We start from the raw sequence: 16,734 nt of genomic DNA on the forward strand, positions 1-16,734 counted from the left end.
ATTACAAAATGTAATTATATTATGTTTATTAATTTTGTTTAGCTATCCTCAAGGATGCTGATCTCACTACAATGTCTGCTAAAAAAGTGAGGCAACAAATCGAAGAAAAACTCGATGTTGATCTCATAGAAAGGTAAGGCAACAAATAAAAACATACATATAAGTGAAATATGACTACAGAAATATTTTTGATTATATATTTTTGCATCTTATATTTTGATATATGATAAGATACAATAATCATTCATGCATTAGCACGTAAAAAAAAGCAACGACATCATTTCGATACCAAGTCGATTCATATTACACGACGCGACAAAATATTTTTCTTCGTTATACATGTGCATTTGTTCTCGTTAATGTTGCAACATCTAAAGACTGTTTTTTGCAATTATAATTCGACTATTTTGTTACTTCGTTGTTGTTTTTTTCTTTATATTATTGCAGGTTGAATTGAGAATACGTTTATATGTTATAAATGAATATTTCATCGTGTTGATAATGTAAGTTAATTTTAAGCATGATTCATATTAATAAAATATTGAAGATATGAATTTCGAACATAAATACTTGGATGTATGCCAGCATTATTTAGTATAAAAGAATCTATTTTTGCATTTTTTTAAACAAATTGATATGTTGCTAAATAGGGAAGCAATTCATTCCTTTATCTATCTGATGCTTTATCATGTGTGCTCATAATATGTATGCTGATCATATTATCATAATATCACAATTTATTTTATTCTTCTGTATAAAATAAATCTAATTATTTTACTAATTATATTACTTTTAAAACTGAATCAAAAGCTTTAAAATGGACATATAATAAGGCACTTGTGCACTGTAAAATAGTGCAGAAGAGAGTCTCGTGATGTCCTAGAAAAAAACAGAGGATCTCTGAGTGGAACTGTAATATAATAAATATAAGTTACCACCTCGTTCCTCTTCTAACAAGTTTTTATATTTTAATTCTTACAGATATATTTACAATAATTAGTTATAAAATAACAAATTACATTCATCCTTTATAGGAAAAAGGAAGTCGATGATTTAGTCATGGAATGTCTTCAAGAAAAACAGGATGGAGGAAAGAAAAAGAAGAAGGCTGCTAGTGAAGAATCTGAAGATGGTGAAGAGGAAGAGGAAGAAGGATCTGAAGAAGAGGAGGAAGAAGAAGAAAAAAAACCAGCCAAGCGAAATCCTGCTAAGAAAGCTCCTAATAAACGTAAGAAGGGATCCTCCGAAGATGAAGAAAGCGCCAGTGATGATGATGCTAGCGATGAAGAATACAGTCCAAAGAAACCTAAAGTTACACCTAAAAAAAGTAAGATATTTTTTTATTATAATAAAGTTTTATTTTTTGTCAAGAGTTCATTAAAAATCTCACGTGGAATGTATTATATTTTTTTTATATAGGTAAGCCTGGAAAGAAAGGAAAAAAGAAGGGAAGTGACAGTGACAGTGACGAGGACTGGGGTAAAAACAAAAAAGCTCCAGGAAGTACAGCAAAGAAGGGAGCTGGTGGCAAGGGCAAAGGTGGTGGTTATACACGCGCTATTACACTGTCTCCAGAACTCGCCGCTGTTGTTGGCGCAGAACAAATGGCTCGACATGAAGTTGTGAAGAAAGTATGGAGTATTATCAAAGAAAGGAACCTTTATGTAAGTATTATTTGTAATCATTTATCTAATATTTTTGTGCATTATTCGTACTTCATTTTTTCTACTTTACTATATTTGTTATATTTTAGAAATTATGTATTATATTAAATGTATTTACTTGACAAAAATCATGTTGCAAAGAAAATGACTATTTTTACAGGATCCTAAGAATAAACAATTTGCGATTTGTGATGAGGAATTAATGAAGGTAATCGGCGTAAAGCGTTTCAGAACTTTCGGTATGATGAAATACCTCAAAAATCACTTTGTAGATTAAATCATTCTTCAATCCCGATCTCCGACAAGTTATATACATATATATATATATATATATATATAACATATTCCAAGGTGCGTCTCGTGCACCTCTTCATCTTTCTCACACGATACATACATACTATACATGAGACACAAAGGTATTTCTTGCGACTTAAGACTTTAGACCATGTTTACATCATTCCGATATATTCTGCCGCCCATTGTAACCATTTTGTTCCATTGATGACTGCAATATCATATTGACCCAATAAGCTTTATTACAAGTGTGACTCCCAATAAATGCGTTTGAAATAATTGCGTTTGGAATAAGGTATTTGATAATAATTCATTCAGATAATATTTAACAAGTAATTACAAATGTTCTTAATGGTTCTTCTTGATACTGGGACAATTGTTACCATGGACGTTCAGATGATTCGAAATGTAAATGACATTACAGTGGCCAATAGTCAATAAGCTGGTTTTAAGTCATCTAATTCAAAATAAATGTTATATCATTTGTATGGTCGTCATTAATAACAATATCTTACTCCTAATACAACATAACGTGACGCATCATTATAGCAATGGCATTATTGAATGATAAATTGAAAAAGTTTAATTTTGAAATCTTTCGAGATTAAAAAAAAATTCAATTTTATTACGTGACATTTCAATTAATACATATACCACATAGATGATGATATAGTTGTTTTCAATATATTTCAAGTATCGAAGAAGTTTCTTTTTTCTACATTCACCTCCAAAAAAATGGACCATAAATTTAAACACGATTTTTTAACATCTAGCACTAAGCAAAAAATTGTAATCAGTCAAATTAAAGCTTAAATATTTTCTCTTGAACACAAAAAAAAACAAAAATTGAGTTATAAAAAATGTTTAACAAATGGCGGATGTTGATGAAGATAACTGACAAATTTTTGGAAATTTTTTTAAGCTTGCATTTCAACGGAGTCTGCTCCGTCTGAATATTTTTGTTCGAATGACATTAAAAAAAAATTAAATTATACAATTTTAAAAAGAATATTATGGACAACTTTTTTCTTAGTTTTTGATTTTTTTATGTTTAAAAGAAATATTCAAGCTTTAATTTAAGCTTTGATTTATTTCGATCCAATAATATTTTGTTAAATTATCGCCATTGAAAGATGTTAAAAAATTATGATAAAATTTAGTAGCTTATTTTTTTGCAGATGAGTATTGTGTTATTATCTATGATCTTAATTATATATATGTTTTTTAATACAAAAATCCTTAAAGTTAACGCCAGCTCATGCATGATTTGTGGTTTATAATTTACTATTCGTCATTCGCATAAGATTAATGAGTAAGGCTGCATTCGGGAATACATATTGAATGCCTCCAGGTATCTATTTATCCTTATTTAACATTCGGTGAATAACAAGGATAGAATGATATTTGGAGGCATTCGTGTATTTCCGAACACAGTTTAATATGGACAGGCGGATTCGCTAAATGCGGTTATTGTTTACCATTCATGTTGACTTGCCAACGATATGATTTTCCCACAAAATCAAGGGAAATCACCACAAATCAATTCGTGTATAGAGCTATACATAACGAACCGCAGATCACAAACAGTGAATATGAACAGTCCTAGCAAATAATCAATTTCTGCAATTCTATTACGAATTGTGCGTAGTCTGACGCTAGTTTTGTGGTATTTTTGTTATTCTTTATGTTTTTATATTGAAATAATTTTTTCTGAAAAATGGATGTAATAGAATGGCAAATTTTGCCTCCAAAACGAAAAAATGCGAACATTTAAATTTAAAAAAAAGAGAGAGAAGCTATGCGGAAAATTAACATCCTGTACCTCTTCTGTATAATAGCTACATTATACACATGCAAATGTAAGCAAAGTTTAATTGTATTATCGTGTAATTACTAATTATTGTCGTAATATAGGTTTCTTGGTGTAAAAATTGAATCTAACGTTTAAGATCTAATGGTAAAACAATATATTCATTGAAAGGTATCTTATAAGCATATTAAATGATTAAAGAGTCACAGTGCGTGCAGCGACCATACTGTGACTGTTGAAGTGTAGGAAATAAAATAATAGGCTCACGAAGCGAGGTGCGGAATCTTAACCGCATACATCTGTCCGAGCTTCGACATGTGTAAAATTCGTGTATTTTGAATATAAATTAAAGAAATGCTGGCCTAAACCAGGAATAAAGCCACACGAATGAGATCATTGCAGTTTATGATAACGAAAGCATTGCATGAAAAAAATGCTATGCGTACGGAATGATACATTAGAATATAAACTTATTTCTCCAAAAAAAAAGGGAGAAAAGTTTTATTTAAACTGTAATGTTCCGAAAAATGTATTTGGAAGTGTCATTAAATAATATTGCTTTCATTTTTTTTTAAACTGTCTTGTAATTTATTTCAATTATTTCCTAGTAATTTCTTAATATGACCCATTATATGTATCCTTTAATATTCCGAATAAATGCATTATATGTGATTGATTATTTACAATATAAATATATATAATTCACTTAAAAATATTTTTTATTTATTTCATTTGACGTATCAATATTTGAGATATTTACGTGCATATACTAGTTTACGTAATTATTTCAAAGACGAAATTTTATAAATGTTCAAGTTCGTTTTCCAAGAATGATACAACATGCTGATTATTATCTCGCCTTCCTCGTAATCCAAATATGAACGTCAGAAGTTTCTTAGTGTTTGTACAGTTGTCTCTTCTGGTTTGAACTTCCTTATCCTGTGGCGGAGCTACTTGCACATAAACACCGTGTCGAAAATGCGAATTAAACGTCTGCGTACTACGTGTAGTACATCGACTTATATTTGCCTGAAAAAATACCGTATCAGCATTTTATAAAATTAGCATTTTTCGTCTATAGAACTGAGAAAATAAAATTAATTATGTGTGATACAATTACATGTATTCAATTAACGTGTCTAATATTAGAATTTTACAAATAACATATTCGTGAGTAGATAAAAATAGTTCTTAAAATTGTTATTACTAAAGAATTGAGCTTTTTATATTATTCAAATATAAATTTGTTGAAATCTTTTACTTCAATATTATTAAATTCTTTTAGAACGTCGATAAAGATCTACTTACCAAGTGTAATGCTCTACGTTTCAACTCCCAAATACTGGAAGTATAATATTTATCAATGTAGGGCGGAAGTATATGGACGTCCGTTTGAACTTTTTGATCATGACGAGTCTTCAGTCGCAATCCTTTTTCCGTTAATCTGGCAAAATTAGTATTTTTTATATTTATAAAATTTCTTGCTTAAGCGATAGAATATGATCATATATAAGCAACTCACTCTTCTTGACTTTGCATGGCTTCAATTTCTTCATGTAATTGGAACAGATGGATGTATTCCGCATGATTGCAGACAAAATTGAGCGCATCGTAAACATACCTATTAACATTCGAAATTAAGAAATTTATAGATTACTTTCATTTACAATGAAAAAATACCTGTCGGGATTTTTTCCGAATTTATCGGCTACTTCGGGTGATTTAAAGGCGTAATGTTTTCCTCTCCATTTCGCCACACCGTTATTCGGGTTTCCTGGTATAAGGGCGCCCCTACTCGTTGCAAATGTCCACGCGCAAAATCCTAGAAACTAATACATCTCTTGATTCAGCGTTATTTGAAAATTTATTCTATTATTTATTATAAATTGTTATTATATATTATTTGAGAATAAAATCATATAAATCTTTACGTGAACATTTTAATTTTTTAAAATTTATCAAATTATAAAAGCATTAACTGCTGTTCTATTGCGGTTACCTCTAAATTTATCTTCTCAAAATCTTTAGTGACATTTGGATAATATATCAAGCACTCTCCACACTCCGCTGTAAAAATACGAACATTCTTTATGCAATTAAAATAAGATCAAGTAAAAATTTATTTGCATTTAATATTTATTGTAATTTATAGAAAATTATTAGTACTTATTAAATTGCCCATGGTACGTTCCAATCTTTCAGCATCGGTTAAAATCTCCACATTTTCGGCTATATTTTCTAACTTTGTTTGATCGTAAATATTCACAGTCTATAACACAAATTATTCGGGATATATGTTACGAATACACGTTTAAATCGATACAGGCGAATGCATTAATACCTTATTGCTCAAACCCTGTAACTCCCACAGGAAGTTGTTGATATTACTCAGAATGATTACCTCATCTTGTAAACTCATCCATATATCTGCCAGATCAATAAATTGCGGCTAATAAGCAAAATGTAATTATTAATCGTAATACGGTTACATTTATTGAAAACGGTTTAATTATATATTTTATTCAAATGAAGATTTAATTATAATTTTTCTTTTTTTAAAGGAACATTAATTTTTATTACAAAATTTCACTAATAAAAAATAAATTTTTGTAAACAAGTTATTTCTATTCTACAGAATAATGATATTAGATTTACACGGAAACAAATAAATCTAATTCCAGCTGAATTATTACTATTATTCTATTAATCTGAATGCGGAATTCCATAACTTTCAACTTCTGAAAATAAATGCTTTAAATAATTATGTCGAGCATTAACTATAATTTCTTCTTTCAAGCAATCGTATTTACGTAAACTTGACTAGTAGGAATAGCCGTTCTGTATCGAACAGTGTCGTGAAGTTTAAATAATCGTGCTTGAAGACGTTCCATCAAGTCCTTCACTGCTTTCTCACTGCGCTCCACATCAATCAGCAGCTTTCTATAACAAAATTATATTAAAAATCGTGTCAATCATGGAGATCATTTATTATTTATTTACAGATTATTTGTTGTTTATTTCTCTTTCTATAGATACCTTATATAGATCTCTTGCTGACGACTAGTCGTTAACATTTCGATGATCCAATCAATTTTTTCTTCCGCGTTGGATATCGTTTCCTTTGAACTGCAACATGCAGCATCCGAAACATCGATTGACATGCGTGTGACTGTATTTTCCACGACAGCCGTGAATTTGTATATCTTGGCCATTAACGGCACTAACAGCTCAAGAATAGAGTTGCGAGTCTTCATTAGAGCTTCTTGTAGAATACTTGGCACTAAAAAATTATCTATAATCATTTTTGTAGAAAGCCTTCACATAATTGTAACATTTTTCGCGATATCATCTCCGTTTCATTTAAATTTACACTGTCACTATCGGTCGGTTTAAAAATTAATCCATGCTCTTACGATCGTCGATCCCCTCGCCACCGCGTTGACAATCTCTGTTAAATAGGCGAATCCCTGCGACTAGACACATTAACTCCATCAACTGCTCCTCTTTCTCTCGTTTCGACAAAGTTATATAATGAGTCAGCTCGGAAGCCTGGAAGACGCTCTGCAACGCTACTGAAACCTCCCTAATGTAAAATTTTTATATAATATTATATTTATCATATTTAACTTTTAAGGCCCGTTTTCATATATGATTATCTAAAGATTAAAGAGATTCATCAATGAAGTTTATTCATGAATTTTGGTAATCTTTATTCTTTAAATAACCATTGTGAAAACATGCTAAATGAGTAAATAGAATGGCTCAAATATAGTTTTCTTTAAAACGTTATTTTGGAAAAAGAAAAAAAGAATTGTTTAGAAATATTAAAATTCATTATTTGTACATTTCTCTGTTTCATAAGAATATTATACTAATATAAATTTAAGCATAACATAATATATTAGTAAAAAATATAGCAAAACTAAAATTTTTTGTGGTTTTCAAACATCTCATCTATCAATGCGTATTTTTAAATCATTTAGATATAATAAGCAAGTCAGAGATTTACAAAGAATTAAATATAATAATTTTATGTATAACATATCCGTTATAGTTTTTGATTAGTGTAAATTTCGATTTGTAGACGACAATATTTCTTATCATTTGCAATATAATGTAATAATTCTCGTGATAATGTCGCATTTGGCATAAAATAAATTTTTCATGATTGAGAATAGAGAAATGTGGAATGTGAGAACTGAATGTTATCGACTTGATTTTGTTAACTTTGAATTCTTATTAAATTCATATGAATGTGATTACCTCAGAACTGATGGAACCATAGGACTTCCCAGACCACTCAGAAGCGTTATTACTGTTAATATTTTCTGATATAGTTTTTCCGTATCCTTTCCACTCTCCAATTTATTAGTTTCGCAAATTTCAGCGATTAAAGATGCAGTTTTCTGGTACAGTCGTAATCGATGCCTTTTGACAGTTTCATCTAAGCCAAAGTAAAATCGTAATAATAGTTATATAAATAGTTATATAAATAGAAATCTCAATTAAACATCTTTACCTCTGTCATGATAATGTTTAGCAAAATATAGCTGATTTTTCAAAGTTACAAGACTGGGTTGACTTTGATCACATAGCCTCTCCGTTACAGCTTGAATTATTTTGGCATTTTCCTCATCGTTTTCTTTTATTCTATACACTGGATTTAATTGATAAAGAGAAAGCTACAAATTTTTGAGAACTGTAATCACCGCTTAATCTTGCTTGCGTTTTAATATTATCTCATGGGAATTATATGAAATTACCAAAAACGAAGCCAAATCCTTAGTTATTGATGTCCCTTTTGCTCTACATTCATTTACGATTCTTTTCGTCAATTCTTTTCGTATGTTTTCCATAATAAAAGACAAATAAAATAGCTACCTCCAGCTGATTTAGGAATTTTCACCTGCTAGTCGTGGACTCCAACCGAATCATCCATCCAAAAAGTTTGATCGATACTATACATTACGTGTGCTTTTTCTTCCTGCACTAGACTGCACTAGAACTCTCACTTTTGCCAAATATCAAACACATACCTATCTCATTTTAAATTCCAAAAGTGCATACATAAATTCAGCCACAGAAAACATGCCTATGTGGAAATTATCATTATTAACGTTTCATTTATATTCTTTTAAATTTTTTAAATATCAATAAATAAGAACAATAAATAGATGATCTTACGCAAGTTTTTATATTTGACATAAAAAACATATAGTCATTCTTAAAATATCTATAAATATCTATTGATTAATAGATATTTATTACATATTTCGCATGCATATCGAAGTAAATATACAAGCGTTAACTTCATCGAAAGCTTTTAAAAGATTTATTATTTTATCTTATATTTTTTCATAATAAATATATAATATTTACAGAGTACATATAATTTTATTGGCAAAATAAAAATAAGGATATCTCTTCGAAAAATTGAAAATAGTAGAAAATAGTAGTCTCAAAAATTGAATTTGTCAAAATCGAATTTCTGATTCGAATATTATCATTAAATGTATGAATACAAACATTTTTTCGGATTATTACAATACAAAATTAGAAAAATAATACATGTTGTGGAATTCGCGTTTGAATCTCGTGCGTTTTGGCGCGCTTGCGATCGTGCGCGCTCGGCCATTTTCGGTGCGCCGCGCCGTGACTCAACGTCGTCGTAGTGGGGGAAGCGGGCGGTCGGGCAACGTAAGCAACGTTCAGAGGTGTCGCAACAGTCTGCGCATTAGGAAGTATCACAGCATTCGGAGCAATCCGGAGCCAGTCGGGCTGGGTGGTCGGTAACGTGAGTGTGGTGTGTGTGCGCGCGAACGACAGACGCGAGACAGCCAACGTGCGAAGAGCGTGCGTGTCGTGAGGAGCATCGTGGTGTCATGACGTTCGCGTGAGTCGCGGTCAACGCGTCCAAGCAGTCAGCAGTGTCCAAGTCTCAGGAACATGGCGCGCGATTCCCGGCGCGCCGATCCGCGACGCGTCGTCGCCGTCAACGGCGGTGGTGGTGGCGGTGACGGCGGTGCAACGGTGAGGTGCAAACTAGAGCTGATCCTTCTGACGCTGCTGCTGACGATTATCATCCCTCCCGCGTACGCCGAGAGTCAAGGTGAGTCACCAATTTTTATACATAATACTTTTCTCTCATCCTTGTCTTTCATTACCTTTTCACTCGCGATGACACTTGACGCTTTCAGCTGATCATGTTCGTTTTTCATCAATATAGATTAACTTTAATCTTATTCTTATCTTTCAACTTATTTTTTATCTTTTTCTAATTCTAAAAATTAAAAAAAATAAAGAATAAAAAGTTAAAGTCGAAATTAAAAGTATATCATTATTGATCAGTTGTTACATTTTGTGTTACAATCGCATGTTAAACTGTTAAACGTATTATATAATTTGATTTTACGGGCATCGAAGTTGAAAAACTGCCAACAATGTGGCGTCGTGAGGAAGAACATTTGTATTGCTACTTTTCGATGCATTATTTTCAAGGTCGTTCGATTGGCTCCTGCGCTTTATTGCTTTATACATATAATCTACGTTTCTTTCATTTGTCGTATATTTAGTGTTTGTGCCGAGTGTCAAATGTATAACGAAACGAAATTTATTCTATTTATTATTTACATATTATATAATGTAACTTTCTTGTTTGTTTTAAACTTGAAAAGATCCGCAGCTAAATTCACGCAGCGGTGATACATATATTATTCACGCCGCGTAAACATTCAACCATTAAAGCTCCGTTTCTCCACGTTTTATTCGCGTTCCCGATTTACAACGTGAAATTTTAATCTTTTAATGCGCACGTATACGTTGCATTCAGGTAATCAAATTATCTTTTCGATTTTCTTAAAAATAATTCCACTGCTATATTTATTTTTTTACTAATTATATATAAATATTAATATTTGAAACTGTTAAAAGTGACAGATTGGTAAAATTAATGCAAGCAAATTATATTTAAAAATCATATCGTATATATACTCACAAAATCAAATTATGTAATGATTCGCGAGAGTGAAAAATAGTGAAGCAAAGAGTAAAAAAGTATTCGAAAGATGTTCGATTTATGCACACAGAAAAATATATACTGTACCAAATAATAATTACTTATTTCAAATATTTTAAAAGTTCATATATCCGCAAATCTATCATAAGCGTCAAATCTATTCAAAATATATTCTGAATCCTTATAAGTTTAATACTTTAATTAATTATTAAATTAAAACAGATTTGATTTATTATATCAAATTATTGCTTGTTATATCAAATTACTTTTTCGATCGAATTTTATAATATTTTTTGAAAGAAAATAAATTTCTGTTTTAAATATTAATGCGTTTTTCTAAAATTTGTAATGAGTATATATATTTTAAGATTATATTATCAAGAAAATATGTTTTATGAAAATAACTATTATTTAAAAGAAAGAAAGTAAATTGAGTAATTATTTTGTTTAGCAATAGAATGATGTTTTTCTGTGTATGAATTTGATATTTTAAATTAATTTAAATGTTTTATTTTATTTGATATTTTAATTTAAATTGCTACCGAATATGAGTTAATCCTTCGAGTAGCACAATTTATTGGTGAGATGTTGGTTAAACATTGTCATGCATTCGGGATATATTGAACCAACATTGCACCAGTAAATTGTGCTGTTAGGTCATAATTGGCGATTTATATAGATGGACATTAGCTTTTTCCGATTTTTTGCAGAAAATAAACATTTTAAAGTCCCCGCACTAATTACATAGAAAATTGGATCTCGGTAAAATGAGTTTGCATATATGTATAATGTATAATGCTTATAACACAGTGAATAAAAAATGTCATGGACACAAAGTTTAATAATGAAAAGTTTTTAAGCTATTCAGTATATATAAGGTTAAGATGATCTTTGAACACAAATTTTATATCTTTGATATTCCTTAGCTTAAAAACTATCCATTATTAAGTCTTACGTCTATGTTTTGTTTAAATTATAAGCTACATAACTACATCATGTGTGAAAATTAATTTATTTGATCCAATTTTTATATAATTAATGCGGGGTTCTTTAATTATGAATAAATTTATAATATTAAGTGTATGAAAATAATACTGATATAAAAAGAATGATACATAGAAAAGATGGTTTTGCTGTAGTATTTAAAAATTCAGCTAAATACAGATCTGAAAATAGATTTTGTCATATTATCAAAATAATTAGATATATTGGACGCTTAAACTGGTTGCTAGAATGTCCAAATTTTTTGCAGCATTGCTCATTATGTTTGAGATTTTTATATGTAATTACTTTGATGAACCAACAAAATTATTTTCAGATCTGTATCTAGCTAAATGTTTAGATGTTCCGGCAAAATCATTCTTTTCATATATCCAGGAACATAATTACTTTAACGATAGCAATTAAGTTTTTCTGAAGTAAAAATTTAGTTGGATACAGATCTAAAAATAATTGTGTTGAATCATTAAAATAATTATGTAGGAATCTCAAGTATGATAAGCAATACTGCAAAAAGTTTTGATATTCTAACAACTAGTGTACTCTATGAAATTATTTTCATGATCCAATAAATTTATTTTCAAATTTATATATATAGTTATAAATTCTTAGATACTTCAACAAAATCGTCCTTTCGTGGAGAAAAATAGATTTTTTTCTTGACGCGACCAATACGATCAATGAGTCGATGCGCGATTCTTGTATGATGCACCGCTCGATAAATCGTTCGGAACACACTTTTATTCGTGCCACATATTACGATGTGCATTGCATTTTCATGGCCACGCGACAAGCAACGTCATTGCCGTCTGATTTCGTTTAAAGTGCATGTCGATCGCGCGAGATGATCCGTAGTTTCTTTGGGGAATTCTCACCGCAGAACAGAATTCCTTCGCGTTGTAACATCGCGTTGCTATTGTGAGCGCAAATCCCTTGGCATTTAAATAAAACTTATAGTTACGTTACTCTTTGAATTTTTTGGAATCTTATTTTAAAGAGTGAAAATTGAGTCAGTCTTAAAAAAAAAATGTGATTCGATTTTCAATCTTTAAGAATGAGATTTCACTCTTTAGAGTGAGATTTACTTTAAAAGTTTTGGAACGTACGTATTTTTTAGATTTTATAAATAGTTTTATGCTTTTAACATAACTTTTCTGTCTAAATATTTTAACATTTTCATAAATAAATTCTCTATTATATTGCTGTTTATTTGTCGCACACGTATTTGAAATAAAATCCGTATTAATACTTCAAATTAATTTTTGCATGTTGTCACGTTATGCAGGCTATGTAATTGCTTTTAATCTCGAAATTGATCAATGCGAAAAATATAAGCTCAAAATATATAAGTTTAAAAATATGTATTTAGCATTGATGTGTATAAAGTCAGAGATGGAAAATCCAACGTTTTATGATTTTATTTGTAATATACAAGATGGATTTTCCATAAAGAGCAATTTTTATTCAATATTTCACCGTTAATTACATGTCGATAAATATTGTGTAAATATTAGTAATGTTCATTAATGAACATCAATTATTAAAAAATCATGTGAAAAAGGGATTTTATCTTTTAATATCGAAAATTGATAAAGTTTGATTGCTTATTAAGAAAATAATGTACGAGAATAATAATAATAGAATGGATAAAGCAAAAGCAATATTTTTATAATCTGCATTGCATTAAAATCATATAAATATTTTATTCGTTTAACCATATTATTCAGTTATATATATAATATTCAGATTTTTTTTTATATTACGATATTTTTTCATATACATATTATATATTTTCTTCGTTTTTTATAATGAAATATTTATGTTAAAAATTTTAACGCGTTCTTCAAAACATTGTAGCGTCATTGTCGTAAGGAAACAGAATATGTAGAAAAATATACGGAGAAAACAATAGAATTAGCACGATCGTAAACTTATATTATCCTGGCATTCCTTGTAAAATATTTTTTCGTAACAAAATCTATTGCGAAAATTACAACGTGACAGTCACCGCATTTACGCTGAGAAGGACGCAATGAATCATTCTTTGTATCGACGACCTTTCCAAAGCAAGAACGTAATTACGTAAACTAGCACGTACACCTCGGTGACTTATTCTTTGTAAATGAAGATTGCAATTGCCAGCTATCGATTGTAAATACATAATTCTTATTAACGTAGCTTAAATTCGGAATGTTTCAATAAAGTTGGAGCTTTACTTTTGGTAAAGTTGGAGTACGGCTAAAAGCTTTAAATATAAATTTAACTTTAATCGAATCTGTAAATCGAATCAATAAATAAATGAGATTTTTTTTAACTTTGAATTGCAAGCCGGTACTTTTTTTTTAAGATAAATGAGACATTCATATTGATTAAAAAGCTTAAATTAAATTTTAACTTGAACATATTCCTGTTTGATTATTATAGAGAGCTCTAAATGATGAATCGTCACGATTGGTTCCACCACAGTTCGACATGAATATAAATGATATCCCTCATGTGTAAAAAGGAGGTCTCTAGCGAAAATGGAAGTATCCTAACAAAGGGCGCTATGGAATTTATGTCCATTGTTAAATTCGGGGGAGGGGATCGGCAGTTCGTCAATGCAGTCGATAAAAATTTATGGGAGTATGTTGAATGTAAATGCGATGGCGGCGTAGGGTCGTGCGAAGGATTTATAGGGATTTACATTACAATTTATTTATTCTTTCCGGTCACATGTGAGGTGAAGTGTACGTTGGACCCCCAAAAAAGCCTTAACGTTAAATCGATCGCATTGCGAAATTCTCCTCGCGTTCCCTTGTACCTGCAATGCATGGAAATGCCACATAAAAATAATAAAATAAAATAAATTCCTTTTACAATATTAAAAATTCAATATTAAAAATTGAGAGAACGCGAAAAGAGAGAAAGGACATAAGATAATATTATAATATAATTATACTTACGAACGTATATCATCAACATAAATCTCCAAGATGGTTAAATCTGCCGAGCTTTCGTACAAGCTCTTGCAGCTGCATGAAAAAGCCGCCAGCTGCAAATGAGTAATGTTAGAGTACCCGAGCGATATGTAACGTGGTGGGAAAATGGTTAATCGCACTCGCGGCGGAGACGGTATAGAGACGTATAATCTTTATGTCGGCGATGCGTATATGCTCTGCGCGTTTCCTTGCGGAGGCTAAATCTTTCTCGGTGCATCGTATATCACCTCTCTTCCTCAAATCGTAATTCTGAGATTCCACGTTCCTCTGCTACAAATCATTTTTGACATGCGGTTATCATCAAGTTGTGAAATGTTGCTTCCAACCCATTAAACGACTTTTTTATAAGTCAGTCTTGCATACAAACAAAACTGTTCTGTGTTTTAGCTAAATTAGAGAATAAAATATATACTCCAACCTGCACTGAAAAAAAAGTCTGATTGCATTAATTGGAATTCTGATTGAAAATAGACAAATCAGAATTTTCTAGTTGAAAAAATATCTATTAATGGATCTAGTTAAAATATAACTAGAATTCTGATTGATTATTATTAGAATTTTCAGATTCGTTCATTTTTCAATCAGAAATGTTTCTCAAAGTGTATATTATGTTTATATTGTGAAATAAGCTGCATAATTATAATGAAATATTGACTTTAGTATGGACTCACGTCCAAGTTTCGCTAGAGCTCGTTATTTTCTCGTTCTTCTCGGAATGCTCGACAAGCCGTGAAGGTACCGACAAAAAGACCTTGAAGCTACTACTTGGTACTTCAGCGTACTGAAAGCTGTGGATCTTATCTGACGACTCTCTTTCGCCATTCGATGATTTCTTACAGTATTCTCAACCCTTCCCGCATCCATAGCTTTCGGTTTCTGAGTTGCCTCATAATTAAGATTCTTATCGAAGTATAAATTCTCTGAAATCTTTCGTCTTTTACATCTCCCGTAATATTTTAAAATATTTTAATAGAAATGTCGTAATAATGAACTCCCGTAATATTTCAATTCAAAATTCTTCAATATAAATGTCGTAATATTGAAGGAAATTTAGATTATCACATGATAGGTTTTAACAAAAGATACACTGAGAAAAATTTCCAATTGGAAATGAACGAATCAGAAGATTCTGATTATATCAATCAGAATTCTGATTATCTCAACTAAAATTATAATATTATAGATTCAATCAGAAAATCCTGATTTGTCCATTTTTAATTCAAATTTCAGTTAATGTAACTAGATTCTTTTTCCAATATAAATATATTTTTTCAATTTTTCGTATTTTTTCTATTTTTTACAACTTTAATGTTTGATTTCGACTTTCAACAAAGCTTCTTGGGATATGACTCTCGGAATAGGAATCCGTCCACGTTGATGCTCGAAGTGCTTTGCATTTCCGGTCTCCCGACTCGAGAGAGCGAATCATCACCAGTTGAGTCACCGTTGTTGAGCAGAACATCATTGCACACTCGGAACGAATGGATCGCTGTTAATCGATGATTAACGGCCCTCTCGACGATACCGACTTAGCGGAGGGTGCTTCTCTTCGGATCGGCGTGTTATTCATTAAGTACTCGCTCGTAACGGTGAGTGGCGTCTAGAAGATCGATTGACGACAACTTCGTTCATTTGTCGTTTAAATGTGAACTGACGACAAATTGAACATTGCTGTATTTGCGAAGATGTTCTGTTGCGCGAAGAAAATAACACTAGTGTCTATTAATAATGTCGTAATTTATGCATGAAGTATCGAAACATCATTCAACAAATTATCGTGGATCTCGTTGGTATCTCATATAATTTTTTGAATTTTTAGACAAAGCTATTTATATGAAAAATACGATGATAATTACATTCCTTTTAGTTTTGATATTCATGTTAAAACACACGCACGCACACACACGCACACACGCACACACACACACACACACACGCACGCACACACACACACACACACACACACACACA

At 30.7% G+C, this 16,734-nt stretch overlaps 3 protein-coding genes across 3 annotated transcripts in view; 2 read left to right on the top strand and 1 right to left on the bottom strand.

Moving 5' to 3' along the window:
* LOC108694814 (upstream activation factor subunit spp27) overlaps positions 1 to 2,972 on the top strand; it is a 5,418-nt gene extending 2,446 nt beyond the window's left edge. Inside the window, exons 2-5 of the mRNA XM_018204486.1 lie at positions 43 to 133; positions 1,035 to 1,327; positions 1,420 to 1,664; positions 1,825 to 2,972. Coding sequence (XP_018059975.1) covers positions 43 to 133; positions 1,035 to 1,327; positions 1,420 to 1,664; positions 1,825 to 1,941 — 746 coding nt within the window. The 3' untranslated portion in view covers positions 1,942 to 2,972. The remainder of the gene's footprint in view (positions 1 to 42; positions 134 to 1,034; positions 1,328 to 1,419; positions 1,665 to 1,824) is intronic.
* Positions 2,973 to 4,569: 1,597 nt separating this feature from the next.
* LOC108694853 (UPF0704 protein C6orf165 homolog) lies at positions 4,570 to 8,744 on the bottom strand. The gene is made up of 13 exons (XM_018204535.1): positions 8,532 to 8,744; positions 8,288 to 8,450; positions 8,032 to 8,212; positions 7,182 to 7,351; positions 6,805 to 7,048; positions 6,579 to 6,708; positions 6,110 to 6,217; positions 5,935 to 6,037; positions 5,768 to 5,835; positions 5,449 to 5,597; positions 5,291 to 5,389; positions 5,077 to 5,212; positions 4,570 to 4,797 (listed from the first exon to the last, which is right to left on the bottom strand). The coding sequence occupies exons 1-13, from the start codon at positions 8,622 to 8,624 to the stop codon at positions 4,570 to 4,572; spliced, it is 1,872 nt and encodes a 623-aa protein (XP_018060024.1). The 5' UTR covers positions 8,625 to 8,744.
* Positions 8,745 to 9,448: 704 nt separating this feature from the next.
* LOC108694873 (disintegrin and metalloproteinase domain-containing protein 19) overlaps positions 9,449 to 16,734 on the top strand; it is a 98,097-nt gene continuing 90,811 nt past the window's right edge. The window contains exon 1 of the mRNA XM_018204561.1: positions 9,449 to 9,877. Coding sequence (XP_018060050.1) covers positions 9,715 to 9,877 — 163 coding nt within the window. The 5' untranslated portion in view covers positions 9,449 to 9,714. The remainder of the gene's footprint in view (positions 9,878 to 16,734) is intronic.

This window comes from Atta colombica, unplaced genomic scaffold (genome assembly GCF_001594045.1).
Source record: "Atta colombica isolate Treedump-2 unplaced genomic scaffold, Acol1.0 scaffold125, whole genome shotgun sequence".
Taxonomy (NCBI): domain Eukaryota; kingdom Metazoa; phylum Arthropoda; class Insecta; order Hymenoptera; family Formicidae; genus Atta; species Atta colombica.